This window comes from Lytechinus variegatus, chromosome 13 (assembly GCF_018143015.1).
Source record: "Lytechinus variegatus isolate NC3 chromosome 13, Lvar_3.0, whole genome shotgun sequence".
NCBI lineage: Eukaryota > Metazoa > Echinodermata > Echinoidea > Temnopleuroida > Toxopneustidae > Lytechinus > Lytechinus variegatus.
The window spans coordinates 4,591,395-4,605,049 of NC_054752.1; the positions used below are offsets into that span (position 1 = coordinate 4,591,395).

The 13,655-nt window shown below is 36.5% G+C and overlaps 1 protein-coding gene across 8 annotated transcripts in view; it reads right to left on the reverse strand.

Annotated features, from left to right (window-relative positions):
- LOC121426935 (dynein heavy chain domain-containing protein 1-like) overlaps nucleotides 1-13,655 on the reverse strand; it is a 118,893-nt gene that overhangs the window by 60,675 nt on the left and 44,563 nt on the right. For 6 of the 8 annotated variants that reach the window (XM_041623350.1, XM_041623353.1, XM_041623352.1 and 3 more), the window contains 11 exons: nucleotides 12,817-13,067; nucleotides 11,588-11,720; nucleotides 10,817-10,929; nucleotides 9,813-9,926; nucleotides 9,288-9,404; nucleotides 8,863-8,920; nucleotides 6,723-6,734; nucleotides 2,822-3,024; nucleotides 2,092-2,229; nucleotides 1,343-1,490; nucleotides 583-878 (listed from right to left, as the gene is read on the reverse strand). In XM_041623350.1, coding sequence (XP_041479284.1) covers nucleotides 583-878; nucleotides 1,343-1,490; nucleotides 2,092-2,229; nucleotides 2,822-3,024; nucleotides 6,723-6,734; nucleotides 8,863-8,920; nucleotides 9,288-9,404; nucleotides 9,813-9,926; nucleotides 10,817-10,929; nucleotides 11,588-11,720; nucleotides 12,817-13,067 — 1,583 coding nt within the window. Of the gene's footprint in view, nucleotides 1-582; nucleotides 879-1,342; nucleotides 1,491-2,091; nucleotides 2,230-2,821; nucleotides 3,025-6,722; nucleotides 6,735-8,862; nucleotides 8,921-9,229; nucleotides 9,405-9,812; nucleotides 9,927-10,816; nucleotides 10,930-11,587; nucleotides 11,721-12,816; nucleotides 13,068-13,655 lie in introns of all 8 variants that reach the window. The other 2 variants (XM_041623348.1, XM_041623349.1) reach the window with 2 other exon arrangements.

Here is a 13,655-nt window from a genome sequence, read left to right on the forward strand (position 1 = left end):
TTATTGGCCCTATTGACAGTAGACTAAATAAGTTCATCGGGGTTCATACATACACCATCGCCCGATGTAATTCCATTACCCATGAACGAAGAATTCCATGAGTTTACGAAAAGACATGCAAGTATGGAAAGAAAAATACACATATGTAGCCCCAATGGCAATAGCATGTAATATTGGATGGGTTTCATTACGCAATAGCCACAATGTCAACTAATAATTACTATCAGTGATTACTTTCCTGTTCATCATCATCCTTATCATTATCACCACATTCATCATTATCACCATCATTTTTATCTCCATCCTCACCTTTACCATTATCACCACCACCATCATCATCACCACCACCATCATCATCACCACCACCATCATCACCACAATCATCATTATCTTCATCATCATCATCATCATCACCATCATTATCTTCATCATTTTCATATCCATCATCAACATAATACCATCATTATCTTTATCATCATCATCACCATCCTCACCAAGTCCATCATCATCATGACGAAAATGAGCACCGGCTATGGAAATTCACAGAATTTACACTTACTATCACTAGTGATTTTCATTTACCTTGGATACATGGAGGGGAGTGGCCTGGAGACAATCGGCCACAAACTGGCTCTGGATGGCGTCCACCAGCACCGGATCATGCTCCGCCCCCACCCCTCTCCCCAGGCTGCCCATACCCCAAGGGAAGAGGCTCCGTAGCATGTTCCTCAGCATGGTGGAGTGTTCGACGGAGCGGTTGCGTGGGGTCAGGAACAGCTGAAGGGCAAAGACCAATGAGCATTCTTCTCGGTGGAGATCGTCTTCCTCTAGACCAGTAATGAAGTCCTGGTCGTCCCCGGGAACAGGTTCAATCACTTCTGCAAGATTATAAAAGACATTTTATCAGTAGAAAGTACATTTATACAGATGACTAAATTGCCCCCCCCCCCCCGGTCTTGTTTCATGTAGGCATTGAAATAGCCCAGCCTTTTTATGGTAAAATCATTGCCGGCTTTTTTAAACTAGAGTAGTATACAACTGACTGCCAACATTGACTCAAGTCACATTTCATTCAAAATATATACAAAGATCATGAACGAGTGCATCGCAATGTACTTTGTACACAGCAATCAAAAGATACTGTGAGTTGAATCAGCATAGTCAATGCAAAGTTACCCTCTCAGCCAAGGCCTTGGGTTGATGGAAGGGTCGGTATGAAAAGCACCTCAGGAATGGTATTTTCACCATCATCATTCAGCATTTGTATACTAGCATTCCAGGATAGAGAATAACTTTTTTCTTGAGGGAAGCACTTTGCCTTTATGAAAAAATTGATGCCTACCTTCACTGCTAATCCTGGACATGTCATTGCCACTGCTCCTGGCTGAGAGCTGATATCGTCTTCTCTTTGAGAAGAGTCTGGAGGTGGCCAGATGGATGATCCCCTTTAGGTTTCCAACACTCAGCTGATAGATGGGTTCCTCAGGGAACTGCCATGTACATGATGGTGGGAGAGAAGAAAATAGTATACAAACAATACTCATCATCGCGGGCATTTGGAAAATACATGTACACTCTTAAAAGTGTAAATAAGTTATATTTTATTGATTTTTGTATTTGTCATACCAGGTGGGTGTTTCATAAAGCTGTTCGTAAGTTAAGAGCGACTGGTCATCCTTTCTTGTGGAAAATGGTATATTCATTGGCAATGGTTAAGTGCATAAGAAAGGTTCACCAGTCGTTCTTAAATTATGAACAGCTTTATGAAATGGCAGCCAGGTGGAAATTATTCTTTTTATATTATCTTTTTTGATATTCTATATGCCATAAACATATTTTTTTGTGCTAAATATTATCTATTTTCAACTAGATGTGTAAAAGATTATCTATTGTTTTCACCATTTCACAAGAAATTAAAATATCAGCATGAAGTAGAATGCAATATGAATATCCAACAACATCTTTTACTATTTTTGGCATAATTACGAAACATCAGTGTAAAGAAATTATAAAGAAATAACCCTATTTTCATCATCATTATTGTATTATATCATTATCATAATCATCATCATTATTATAAAATGCTTTTACCGTATGCTGAACCATCTTGGAAAGCTGACAGAGCTTGGCAGCAAGCATGGGTGCTTCCTGGAAACCATTATAGATCAGGACAGTCTCTAGAATAATACTCAGGTCTGGTTTTACCATGGCAACAGGTCGCATGGTGTTCTAAGGGGTAAAGGTGAAAGAGCAAAGAGGAAAGCAAAATGATGAGTTCAATCGTATGAAGCAGAGGGCATGAGTGGAGTTACAGGTGACATCGCCTTGTTTCTGACAGTATAGTTGAAGTAGACAGAAAGGACTTCCCTCATGTTGAAAGACTAGAATCACAGTTAAAAAAACATCATAATACAATTCAATTCTTTATTCCGTTTCCATTCAAAACATAATACAAAGTAATATAAAGTAATACAAATCCAAGTACAATTTTACAGACAAGCATTCTTACTTCGTTAAACAAAAAAAACAGTATAATATTGAGTATAAATGGAAATTGTTTAACTTCATCAAGGATATTTTTTTCCTCTTGCGGTTAATGCTGCAAACATAATTGCAAATACAAATTGTTAAATAAAAAAAAAAGAAATTTGCGATCAGGAAAGCAAGGAAATAATCATTTCTAAATTCAAATGAATGTAGTAATCACAGCGCTCCTACACAATGCTAACCCTCAGGTTATATCTTCAGAGAGGATAGCGTAGGAGCAACTGTCGCAAGAGCAAAATGTTGCGCTACTGTTTCAAGAGACCAATCTGTGTACCTTGAGGCTTTCTGGAATAGGGTGTCCGAGGGCATCTCCTGTGTTGATCGTCATGAAGCAGTTGTAGTTGACGTTGGCCAGAACCATCCTGGAATCGAAGCTGACGTAGCCGCAGTTCTCAGGTCTGTATGTCCACTGCTGCAGGGGACTGAACTCTGGTGAATCGGTGAGGCTGTCCCGAGATGCTGGCCGCCTTATCATAGCTACAGAGTGGCAGAGGAGATGGCAGACAAAATAGGTAATGATTTTCTTGGTAATCATCATCCTTTGTACACTTACCAAACACCTTTACTTTTTTATGCTATGCTTGTTAAAAAAAAACATAAAAGCACCTTTATATATTGGAATATGATGGTATATCAGCATTAAAAAACAAGAATTTGACTGTACAAAAAAATATTTTTAAAATTCCCCAAAAATTAGTAATCTCTATTTTTTTTCCCCATTTAAAAAATCTATGCCTATAATATTATATTTGATTCTTATTTCCAAGTTCTGACAAAAAGAGGTAGCTTTCCAAGTTTCTCTTGAAGAATATATATGTACATGTACAGTACATGAACATGTATTAAGATACGTGTATATGAGAAAAGTAACACCAACTACCGTGTATTTCTATAAAAACAAGGCAAAAGCAATTGTGTGTCTCGCCCACTTATGAAAATAACCAGAAATATCGTGATTTGCGAGGGCACGCAAGAGAATTATATCAAAACTTCATTGTGAAATGACTGGGATGGAATAACACTTGTCATAAGAGCCTTACACGTAAACTTTAATGTTGACCTGAAAATGACCATGTGACCTCCGAATGCAGCATAACATGCAGGTCGCCTAAGTACATCTACCATCCAAGTTTTGTTTAAGAGTAACTTACGGACGCGGAGTTAGGGGTCATAAGAGAATCCTGCATGTAAACGTTAACGTTGACATTTGACCTAACCATGTGACCTCCGACTGCAGCATGACATGCAGGTCCCCCAAGTCCATCTACTATCCGAGTTTGGTTGAAGATGACTTACGGTTGCGGAGTTAGGGATCATAAGAGAGACTTGCATGTAAACTTTGACGTTGACCTGAAAATGACCTTTGACCTTCCCATGTGACCTCCGACTGCAGCATAACATGCAGGTCAGCCAAGTCCATCTTCCATCCAAGTTTGGTTGAAAAGTGACTTACGGTTGCGGAGTTAGGTGTCAAAAGAGAGTCTTGCATGTAAAATTTGACATTGACCTGAAAATGACCTTTGACCTTACCATGTGACCTCCAACTGTAGCATATGATCCAGGTCCCCTAAGTCCATCTACTATCCAAGTTTGGTTGAAAAGCGAACAAGCAAGTGCTGGAGTTGTACTCCACAGTTGTGGGGTTATGTGTCATTACAGGTTTGTGATGGACGGACGACGGACAGATGACGGACAATATTTGGATCCCTAAGTCTCGCCTTCACCTCTGGTGGGCGAGACAAAAACACACCATAACAGATATTGAATGCTTTTACAGGTACATGTACATATTTTCAAGTAATAATGAAAACAGGTTTATTAGCCTAATAGGGAAAGAAGGAAAATCAATGACAAAAATATAGGTCTCAAGGCTAAAGATAAACAAAATTCAAAATGAATTGAAACAATATTTATAGCAAAATTCATAGCAATCATATTGACATCTATTGACAACTAAAAAATTGATAAATACAATAGAGGTTCACATGGGGAAGAAGAAAGACAAAAGTAATGAGATAATTATAAGGGGTACCCCAGGTTGAAAAAATTAAATAAGCAAAATTCAACAAGCAAAACACTGAGTATTCCATCAAAATCTAAATAACAAAGTTATTGAATTTTAAAGTATAGCAGGATTTTCTGAAAACGGGTATATGCATGCAGTCATGAACATGCAATAGATGGACTGGTGATTCCATGTAGCTGCTTTTCTTATTTCATATATTATTACATGAAATCACAATATTCTTTATTTTTGCACATGTGTATATATGTCTCCCTTCTATCAAAATTAGTTACAGTAATAATCGTCTTACACATTGAATCAATTATCAATCCATTTCTTTTTCAATATCATTCTCGGTGGACGAAATTTGAATAAAATTAATTTTATATGTAACATGCAATGGAATAAGTGGTAATATGAAGCCATCAGCTTGATCAATGCATATTCATGAAGACATGCATATAACTGTGAATCATCGAAATTATGAAAAAAAAATTAATGCATAATTTTATTATTCCTTGTCTGATTTTAATGAAACTTTCAATGTTTTGTTAGTTTGATTTTACTGTTATTCTGTTCAAATCATATCATTTTCATCCTGGATTACTCCATTAAACTATCGACATAGCATAGTGCAGCATTAAGCAAAGAGTAGGAGCTCTCAAAGAAAATCACTTGTCAACTTGTGAATATACTAAAAAATCATGAAAATGGTGGTGAAAACTGTGTCTGAAAACATTTATGGACTATTAATAAAAAGTGACTGATGCCAAATTTTTATTCAATGCATGTACATCTAACTAAATGAGGATTCTGAAATCTAATTAAAGCATTAAAAATATGCAAATGCATGTACTAAAGGTGGTTGATAGTATGCAGTGCATTATAAAGTATGAAAGGAAGAATTCTGAATTCTAAGCATGTATGGGGAAAAGAATGGACAAAACTTAACGAGCAAAAAATTAGCAACTGAATATACTATACATCTAAATGGTAAATTATTAAAATGCCATTGAAAACTTACACAAGTAAATGAAAGGGTGAATAAGCTAATGGTCTACATTGGCAAGAAAATATGAAATGGCGACTTTGTTGCCAACAATTCAATTTTTTTTAAAGTGTCCAAATGAAAAGATAGAAATTTCTCAAATTGAGGTAGAGTGAGGAAATGAAATAAAGAAGAGAATAAAGTCCAAAATAAGAGTTAATGAAGTCTTGAAGAAAATAATGTGCCATCTCGTAATGCAGCATGAGCTTTCAAAAACAAGATTCATGTCTTGATATTAAGAGTCTGGTCTCAAAATAAAGAGTGAGTACCATCTCAAAAATGAAGAGAACGTAAGTGTTCCAAATGGAGAGAAAGGTCTTAAAATGAAGCGAGCAAGAAGTCTCAAATTAAAGAAAGAGTGTAGTCTCAAATAAAAAGAGTAAGGTCTCAAAAATTAAGAGAGTGAAGTCTCAAAAATGGAAATAGAATAAAGTCTTAAAATGAAGAGTAAGATCTCAAAATAGAGTGATTTTTTTCATGTCTCAAAATGGTGAGTCAGAACTCAAAATGAAGGGTGTGTGTGTGTGTGTAAAAATAAAGAATGAGCCCGTTCATTTGCTCTCAAAAAGATTGAATCATGTTTGAAAGTGAAGAGAGGGAGAACAATCAAAATGAAGAATGAAAAGATTGAGTAAGGTCTCAAAATCGAAAGAGCATAAAAAAATTTTCAAAATGAAGAGCAAGGTCTCAAAGATAGAATGAGTCAGGTCTAGCTTTCAAAAGGATTGAGTCAGGTCTCAAAATGAAGAGGGTATCAAGTCTCAAAATAATGAGTTTCGCATAAAAATGATGAACTGAACTCTCACTACAAAAACAGGTGTTGCATCTCAAAATGAAGACAGGATTAAGTCTAAACGTCAAGGGGAAACGTCATAAATTAAAGAGAATGGAGCCAACTCCTGATACATTTTTATGGAGTTTACCTACATGTATTACCGAAAACAAACATATTTGACAATGATACTATATCTATGTGTATGCTATCATGAGTGAATGAATTATGTGTGATGTCTAAACTGTTTGCTGAACAGCACTTGTAAATCTACTTGACAAGATGATTCAAGCATAACTAAATATTTGCCATGCACGGTGATGTGTTGTAAAATTGCATGATGTACAAACCTCGATACATGACTGTGGAATAAAAGAATAAGATTAGAATAAACACTAAGATAATATTTGGTTTTAAATACGAGCAAATTTCATGGATTTCAGAAATATTTGTAGATACATGTAACTACGTCTGGCACCTTCTGAATGAGTTACTAAGCTTGCAGAGACCTCTTAATTTTCTATTCATTTGTCTCATTCTCATCTGTGATGTATTCATTTTCTGCTGATATTTTCATTGCTCCACCTGACCTCTCTTTTGATATAGGATTTGATTTCAAGCAACAAAATGTTGCTCTAACATACGGAGACCAATACACACAGGAAAAGAAAAATGCATGATCCATTTTCAATTAATGAGTTCCAATTGTTTACACGTATGAGTGAAGGAGTGAAGACTCCTGAAGACGGACAGTCAACCTGTCCGAAACGTCGAGTCTCTCTACTACTCATCATCTCTACTCGCCGACGCAAGCCAGCATCTCCTCATCAGCTCTACTACTCAAGCTGTTCTCACTCAACATTCCTTCTGGTTTACAGTCCTTTTCAGGACTATTCTCAAGAAAGAATACTCTATTCTCAAATCTCCACTTTCTCGCCTATCCACTTCCTTCTCTCCTTCTATCCACTGATTCTATAACACTCCACATGGTGTACCGTAAACCACATCAGCAGGAGTTAAATTGGTTTACCAAGATATGATAAGGAATATTTTTAAAGCAAATGAGACATTTTATTCCCTTCCAAGGAATTAGAAAACTGATCACGCAAAACCAATGGATTTGAAAGTTGATTCTATGTGTTTGAGCAATGGGTGAATTTGACTTTTGTTAGCTACATACATCTAGTTATATTTCATTCGAGAAGTCACAGTGGGTAAATGTCATGAAATGTATGCAATATGTTCACATATACTGTATATATCAGCAAATGGTTCAATTTTATGCATAAAAACACAAAAAAAAAGTGTGATTTACATAAAGGGCAAACTACAAATAAAACGATATGATATATATATGAGAGTAATGGGTTAATTTTACCGCTGAAGGCATATCCATTTTCCAAGAACTGTGACTCTTTTTCTGTCAAAGCTAGGATGCTTTAACCTTAGAATCAACAAATCAAATAATATTTCAGGTGTGATGCCATGACATTATTCTTTGTCATGAATATTTCAAAACTTCCTTTAAGAAAAAAAATCAAATCACTCAAACAAAGCCAAAGTAAAGTTAAATACACAATAGCCCCGTATTCCGAAGTCAGATTTAAGTTAGACCATGGTCTAACTCTGTTCTAAAATTATGGGAAGCCAAAGCTGTCAAAACTTTTAAGTTGCATGCTTTTTATGTTTACTGTGCTTTTTTCTGATTCATCGATGGTGAAGGCAATCATCTATTTTTATACTTCCTAGACAATTATGAATGGTTTGTGAGCAAAATGAGCTGAAATATGATATCTCTACTGTTAGTGATTTATGTAACAATGTGCTATCCATACTTAAACCACAACTTTAAACCTGAGTTTAAACCCGACTTCAGAATACGGGTCTTAGTATTAAAGGTTGATTAATAATACACGAATGAATTACTGTATCCATTTATTCCTTCAATCCGTACATGTAGGTCAAAGTTTTGACAAGATGTTAAACAATATTGATTTAAACAATTTCTAAACAAGGTTTTAATTTCACACTATTTATTCATATGGTTGCCAAATATAACATTGCTTCCAAAAAGTAACCCACTTCTCAACATTACCCATCATCAAAGATGACAGATATCACACTTACCAGTACCTCAATCTCTTCAAATAGGGGTACGGTTGGTACGTCATTATCGCTATCCTCTAGATGTAGATGGAGATGGAGTTACGTCGCTCCCCAAACTAACTCATCTCGCCTTAATTCCTAAATCGTCCCACCTATCAACGTAGCTCATCATCAAAGTTTTTTAACGTTATACTCACCAGGACCTTGCATCTCTACAAATAGGGGTACGGTTGGTACGTCATTATCATAGTGATCCTCCTGCGTGTACTGAGATCTAGAGATGGAGCTACGTCATTCCCCAAACTAACCCACCTCACCCCGATTCCCAAATAAGCCCACCTCATAACCTAGCTTATCATCAAAGATTACAGACATAATACTCACCAGGACCTTGCATCTCTACAAATAGGGGTACAGTTGGTACGTCACTGTCGTAGTGATCCTCTGGGGTGTACTGAGATCTAGATATAGAGCTACTTCTTTCCCCAAACTAACCCACCTCACCCCGATTCCCAAATAAGCCCACCTCATAACCTAACTTATCCTCAAAGATTGCGGACATAATACTCACCGGGACCTTGCATCTCGACAAATAGAAGGTTGTTACATCACTATCGCTATCCTCTGGGGTGAACTGCGTTCTATAGATGGAGTTTAGTCGTTCTCCAAACTAAGCCACCTCGCCTTGATTCCTCAATCGTCCCACCTAACAACCTAGCTCATCATCAAAGATTATAAATGTTATACTCACCAGGACCTTGCATCTCTACAAATAGGGGTACGGTTGGTACGTCACTGTCGTAGTGATCCTCCGGGGTGTACTGAGATCTAGAGATGGAGTGACGTCGCTTCCCAAACTGTCCCACTTCGCATTCTTCCTCGTAATCTCCGAACACATCATCAAACTTAGATGGCCCGTGCTTCTCCTGTGAAAAGGAGTCACGAGAATCATAAGATATTCATATAAAATATTCTACCCTTAAGTATGAATACATTATTGAATATTCATTCAAACCCATAAATCTCTGTCAACCACACTACCTTCTTAAATTTCTTCATTATTTCAGCAACAAACATCTACATACTCCCTTCGTTCTGCCGCTGCTCCTTTCTAAGTCATTCCAAAATCCAGAAAACAGGCCGGTTTCAACTCCTTTCAATCTCTATCAAAAAAAAATTCAAACTGATTTTCAAATCAAGCCCTAAAATCTGTGGAAATGCAGCCATACCACTCCAATATAAGAGAGTGAAGTTGCAGAATAAAATCTCAAAAGCATTTTTGGAAGCCTTAAAAATCCACTTCAATCCACCTAAAATCATGCCTACTCTCTTACATTTGTAGAAGCTGGGAATGTCGTCGGTCGTTGGGTGTGACTGTCATCGCGTACTTGAGAGGAATGAAGGGTTGCTAAGGAGTGCCTTCTCTTTGGACTGGTCGGTTCAGGATTCTAAATATAATGAATAATTGGTGAGAAACATTTAGGGATGAATGTGTGATTTTTGTTAGCATTCATGCAAATGTGAATAATGTTAAAATTAAACTTCCTAACACCTTGCCTGCTAACACAAATGTATGAATGCATGCTTGGGCCAACGCAAGGCATAGAAACTTGAGATATCCTTAAATCATTGACTGGAGAATGGTATGATATATCAATATTTATTTATCTTGTATCTTGTCTAACTGGATTCTTCTGCAGAGGGTCAGCCCATGTTTTGTTTTTTTCCTTTTGTATTCTTTTCTTGTGTATCTTTTACCTTTGTCATGTTTTGTTATTTACTTTACTATTATTATTTATACATAAGATCTTCCTCTTTTTTCATGCCATGCTATCCATACTTATTTCTTCTTCCATCATATATCCCTTAATTATATCATACTGTTGTTAGTTTATTAGACTTCATAATTGTACATTCAAGCAATGTATTCTATTTTTTAGTGTGTTTTTTGTCATTGATTAGTTTTAGTTTGTCTTTTTTTGTTTTATTGTTGTTGCTTTTTTAGTTGTTTTGTTTCTTTTGTATTTTTAAGGATATTACATGTGCACACTAAATACTATTTAGTCATGTACTTGAAACAAAGGAGACCCTAGCCTTACAAGCCTTGCTTTTTCAGGGGTTCTCCTTGTCTTTCTCTCAATACGTAATTAGTTATTTGCTGTGTTTCTTTTTTTTCTCTATTGTAACAATGATTTATGGTTAATTGATTTTCATTTGTAGAATGTGAAATCACACTTGTAAGATAAAATGTATGTGCAGACAGAAAGACGATTAAATATCTTATCATTGTAGTTGTTAACTGTGCTCCTTTAAAGCAGTCAAAATCAAATAATATTACCTTGTAGTCATGTTTGCTGGCTCCCCTTTTACTGTACAGGCAGTTCGTGTCTTGGAGAATGTGATAAGCATGGCAAAGATACTCCAACTGTTGGCTTACTACTGCCATAAGACCTACAATTCAAGACACAATTATGTCACATTTCCAAACATATTAAATGATATTAAATCACATATTTAACAATTAAAACAATCAATAGTTGCCTGTATATAGCACCTACCACTTACATGTAATTTTCAATCATAAATCTATATTGTGGCACTAGACAATAATGCATCATAATTGACCCCAGCTCCAGAAGAGCAGCCCTTTATAGGAATAAATTCCTGTCTGGTCCCCATTAACCTCACCTGGGTTTAGCGAGGCATAATATGGATAAATTTCTTGCTGAAGGTAATTTGACACCAGGAGTTGGATTTAAATCTATAACCCTTTGATAAAAAGCCAGGAATCAAAACCACTACTCCATGACCTCTATAAGATTTTTTCCCCTGTTTAAATGCAATATGGTATAAGGACAATACCGAGTACAAAATGCATGTACAGCAAGTGCAAGCACAAGGACAATTTAAGTTTTTGAAATGCACTCATCCTAACTGATGCATCCTTATTAAATGACATTTTTATTTTAATACATTCTTTCATTAACTTTTACCTGTGCATTGAAAGTCAATAAACAAGTCAATATGTTTTACGGAAAGTTATTTAAGTAACAAAAATCGGAGAACTGTGATCAATCATTTGATTATTAATTCAATCAATCTGACTTACCATGTGTCAGTCTATCTGCGTTGTCTAGGAGTAACCAAGATCCACTCTGAACAGCGCCCGATAGGAACCTACTGACCGTCACGATACTACTGTCCACAGCACAGTCCAATGTAACTACATTCTGACCCATAAACTGAAAGTTTTAGATAGAAGGAATGGAAAACAGGTTGAAGTCAAGCACATACCTACATGTAGTCTGCAGGCACAGACCTTTCACTTTCAGAATTCGAACAATGCATAATGCAGAGTCTGAAGTCGTGAGACTAGATTCACTATGTACTGCAGCTGCCTCTACTGTCAGAAGCCCGTATTCTGAAGTCAGGTTTAAACTTAGACCCCGGTGTGTGTGTATTTGAGTTTTGTCAGACGTGTATCAATCAGGTATGATTATTAGTCTGGGACCGACCTTTAACGTCACCATCTGAAAGATGTGATCAGGGCTCAAACCTTGAACCTCTGCATCAATCTGTAACTTCCCCACAGCTTGGATTACAGGCGAACGCCACAACACCCAGTCTACTAACTCTGTGCTAAAAATATGGGGAGCCAAAATTCAAATACCATTTTGACCATTCTAACAGCTACATGTAATACCAAAATGCATTCATGAATCACTTGTCAGTTCCAACAATAATGACCGGTGTGTTCTCTGTCTGTATTAAAAACAGGGTTCCCAGCTTTTCAAGAAAACTAAATTTCCTGATGAAGTTTAAAAATTCCCTGATAATTATTTAGACCCATTCCCAATTTTGGATGTTTTCTAAGCTGTTTCAGTGAATAACATGTATTTTCAGTATCAAAACAATAATGTAAAACTAATTAGTTCCACCATAACCAGTCATTCAATGGATGTTGTTTGGATATGCAACAAAATACAAGAGAGACTGGCTGACTACTGTGCTTTTGACTTTTGGGCAGGTTAAAATCCCATGATTTTTCCCTTACGAAAATTTTTTTAATAAATTTCCCTGATTTTCCTGATGGGCTGGGAACCCTGTAAAAGCAAATAGGCACATACACCAATTTGTAAGTTTTGATCCCGAACCCAACACTAAGTGAATAAAGGAGTTCACTGAAACATAATCAGAGGTGGGTAAAGAATAACAAGAATGAAAAACAAGTAATGAGCTATAAGACCACAGTATTATATTAATCATATTTTTTTCAAGTATCATTGTTATCATTTATAGCTGTAATCCAAGGTACAATCCTCATACATCCCAACTTACATTGGCAAGCTCCTTGACCGTTTCCGTCTTGCCCACCCCGCTAGGACCGATGACCGCGCCACACTGCCTCTGCCTCATGGCATTGGTCAAGCTCATGTGGCATCGGTCAGTCAGCGGAGTGGCCACTAGGCGTGGACCGGGTCCGAGGTACTCATGGTCATAGGGGAAAGTAGCTCCTAGTTGACACACCCGCAGAGGGCCGAATGCAAAGCCGGTCCCAACCACAGTTTTGGTTCTAGGTCCAGCAGCTTCTGCGCATAGAATGCAAGAAGAAGAATTCTTACTGTTATTCCATTGTTTCTAGCACATGCAGGTATTTCAAGGAATAAATTCTTGCCTGGTACTCATTTACCTCACCTGGGCAGAGTGTGACAAATTCAAATAAATGCCTTGTTAAAACCCCTTAGAATAACAGTCTCCGACATTTATTTCATTTTTTTACATATATGAGAAATGTTTATATCTTTATTTTGTATTCATTATGAATGATATTAAGGATAATTTTTTCATATTGTATATGTAAACACACATGTTATGTACATGTATTATATTATTTTGATTGAAGAAATAAAAGCAAACAAAATGATATGGTGCTGCATGAGGGTGCATTTGATCTCTTCTGTATCATGACAATCATCATCATCATCTTCATCATCATAATCATCACCATCATCACCATCATCATCTTCATCATCATCATCACCATCATCATCTTCATCACCATTATCATCACCATCATCACCATCATCACCATCATCATCATCATCATCATCCCATCATCATCACCATCATCACCATCATCATCTTCATCACCATCATCATCATCACCATCATCATTA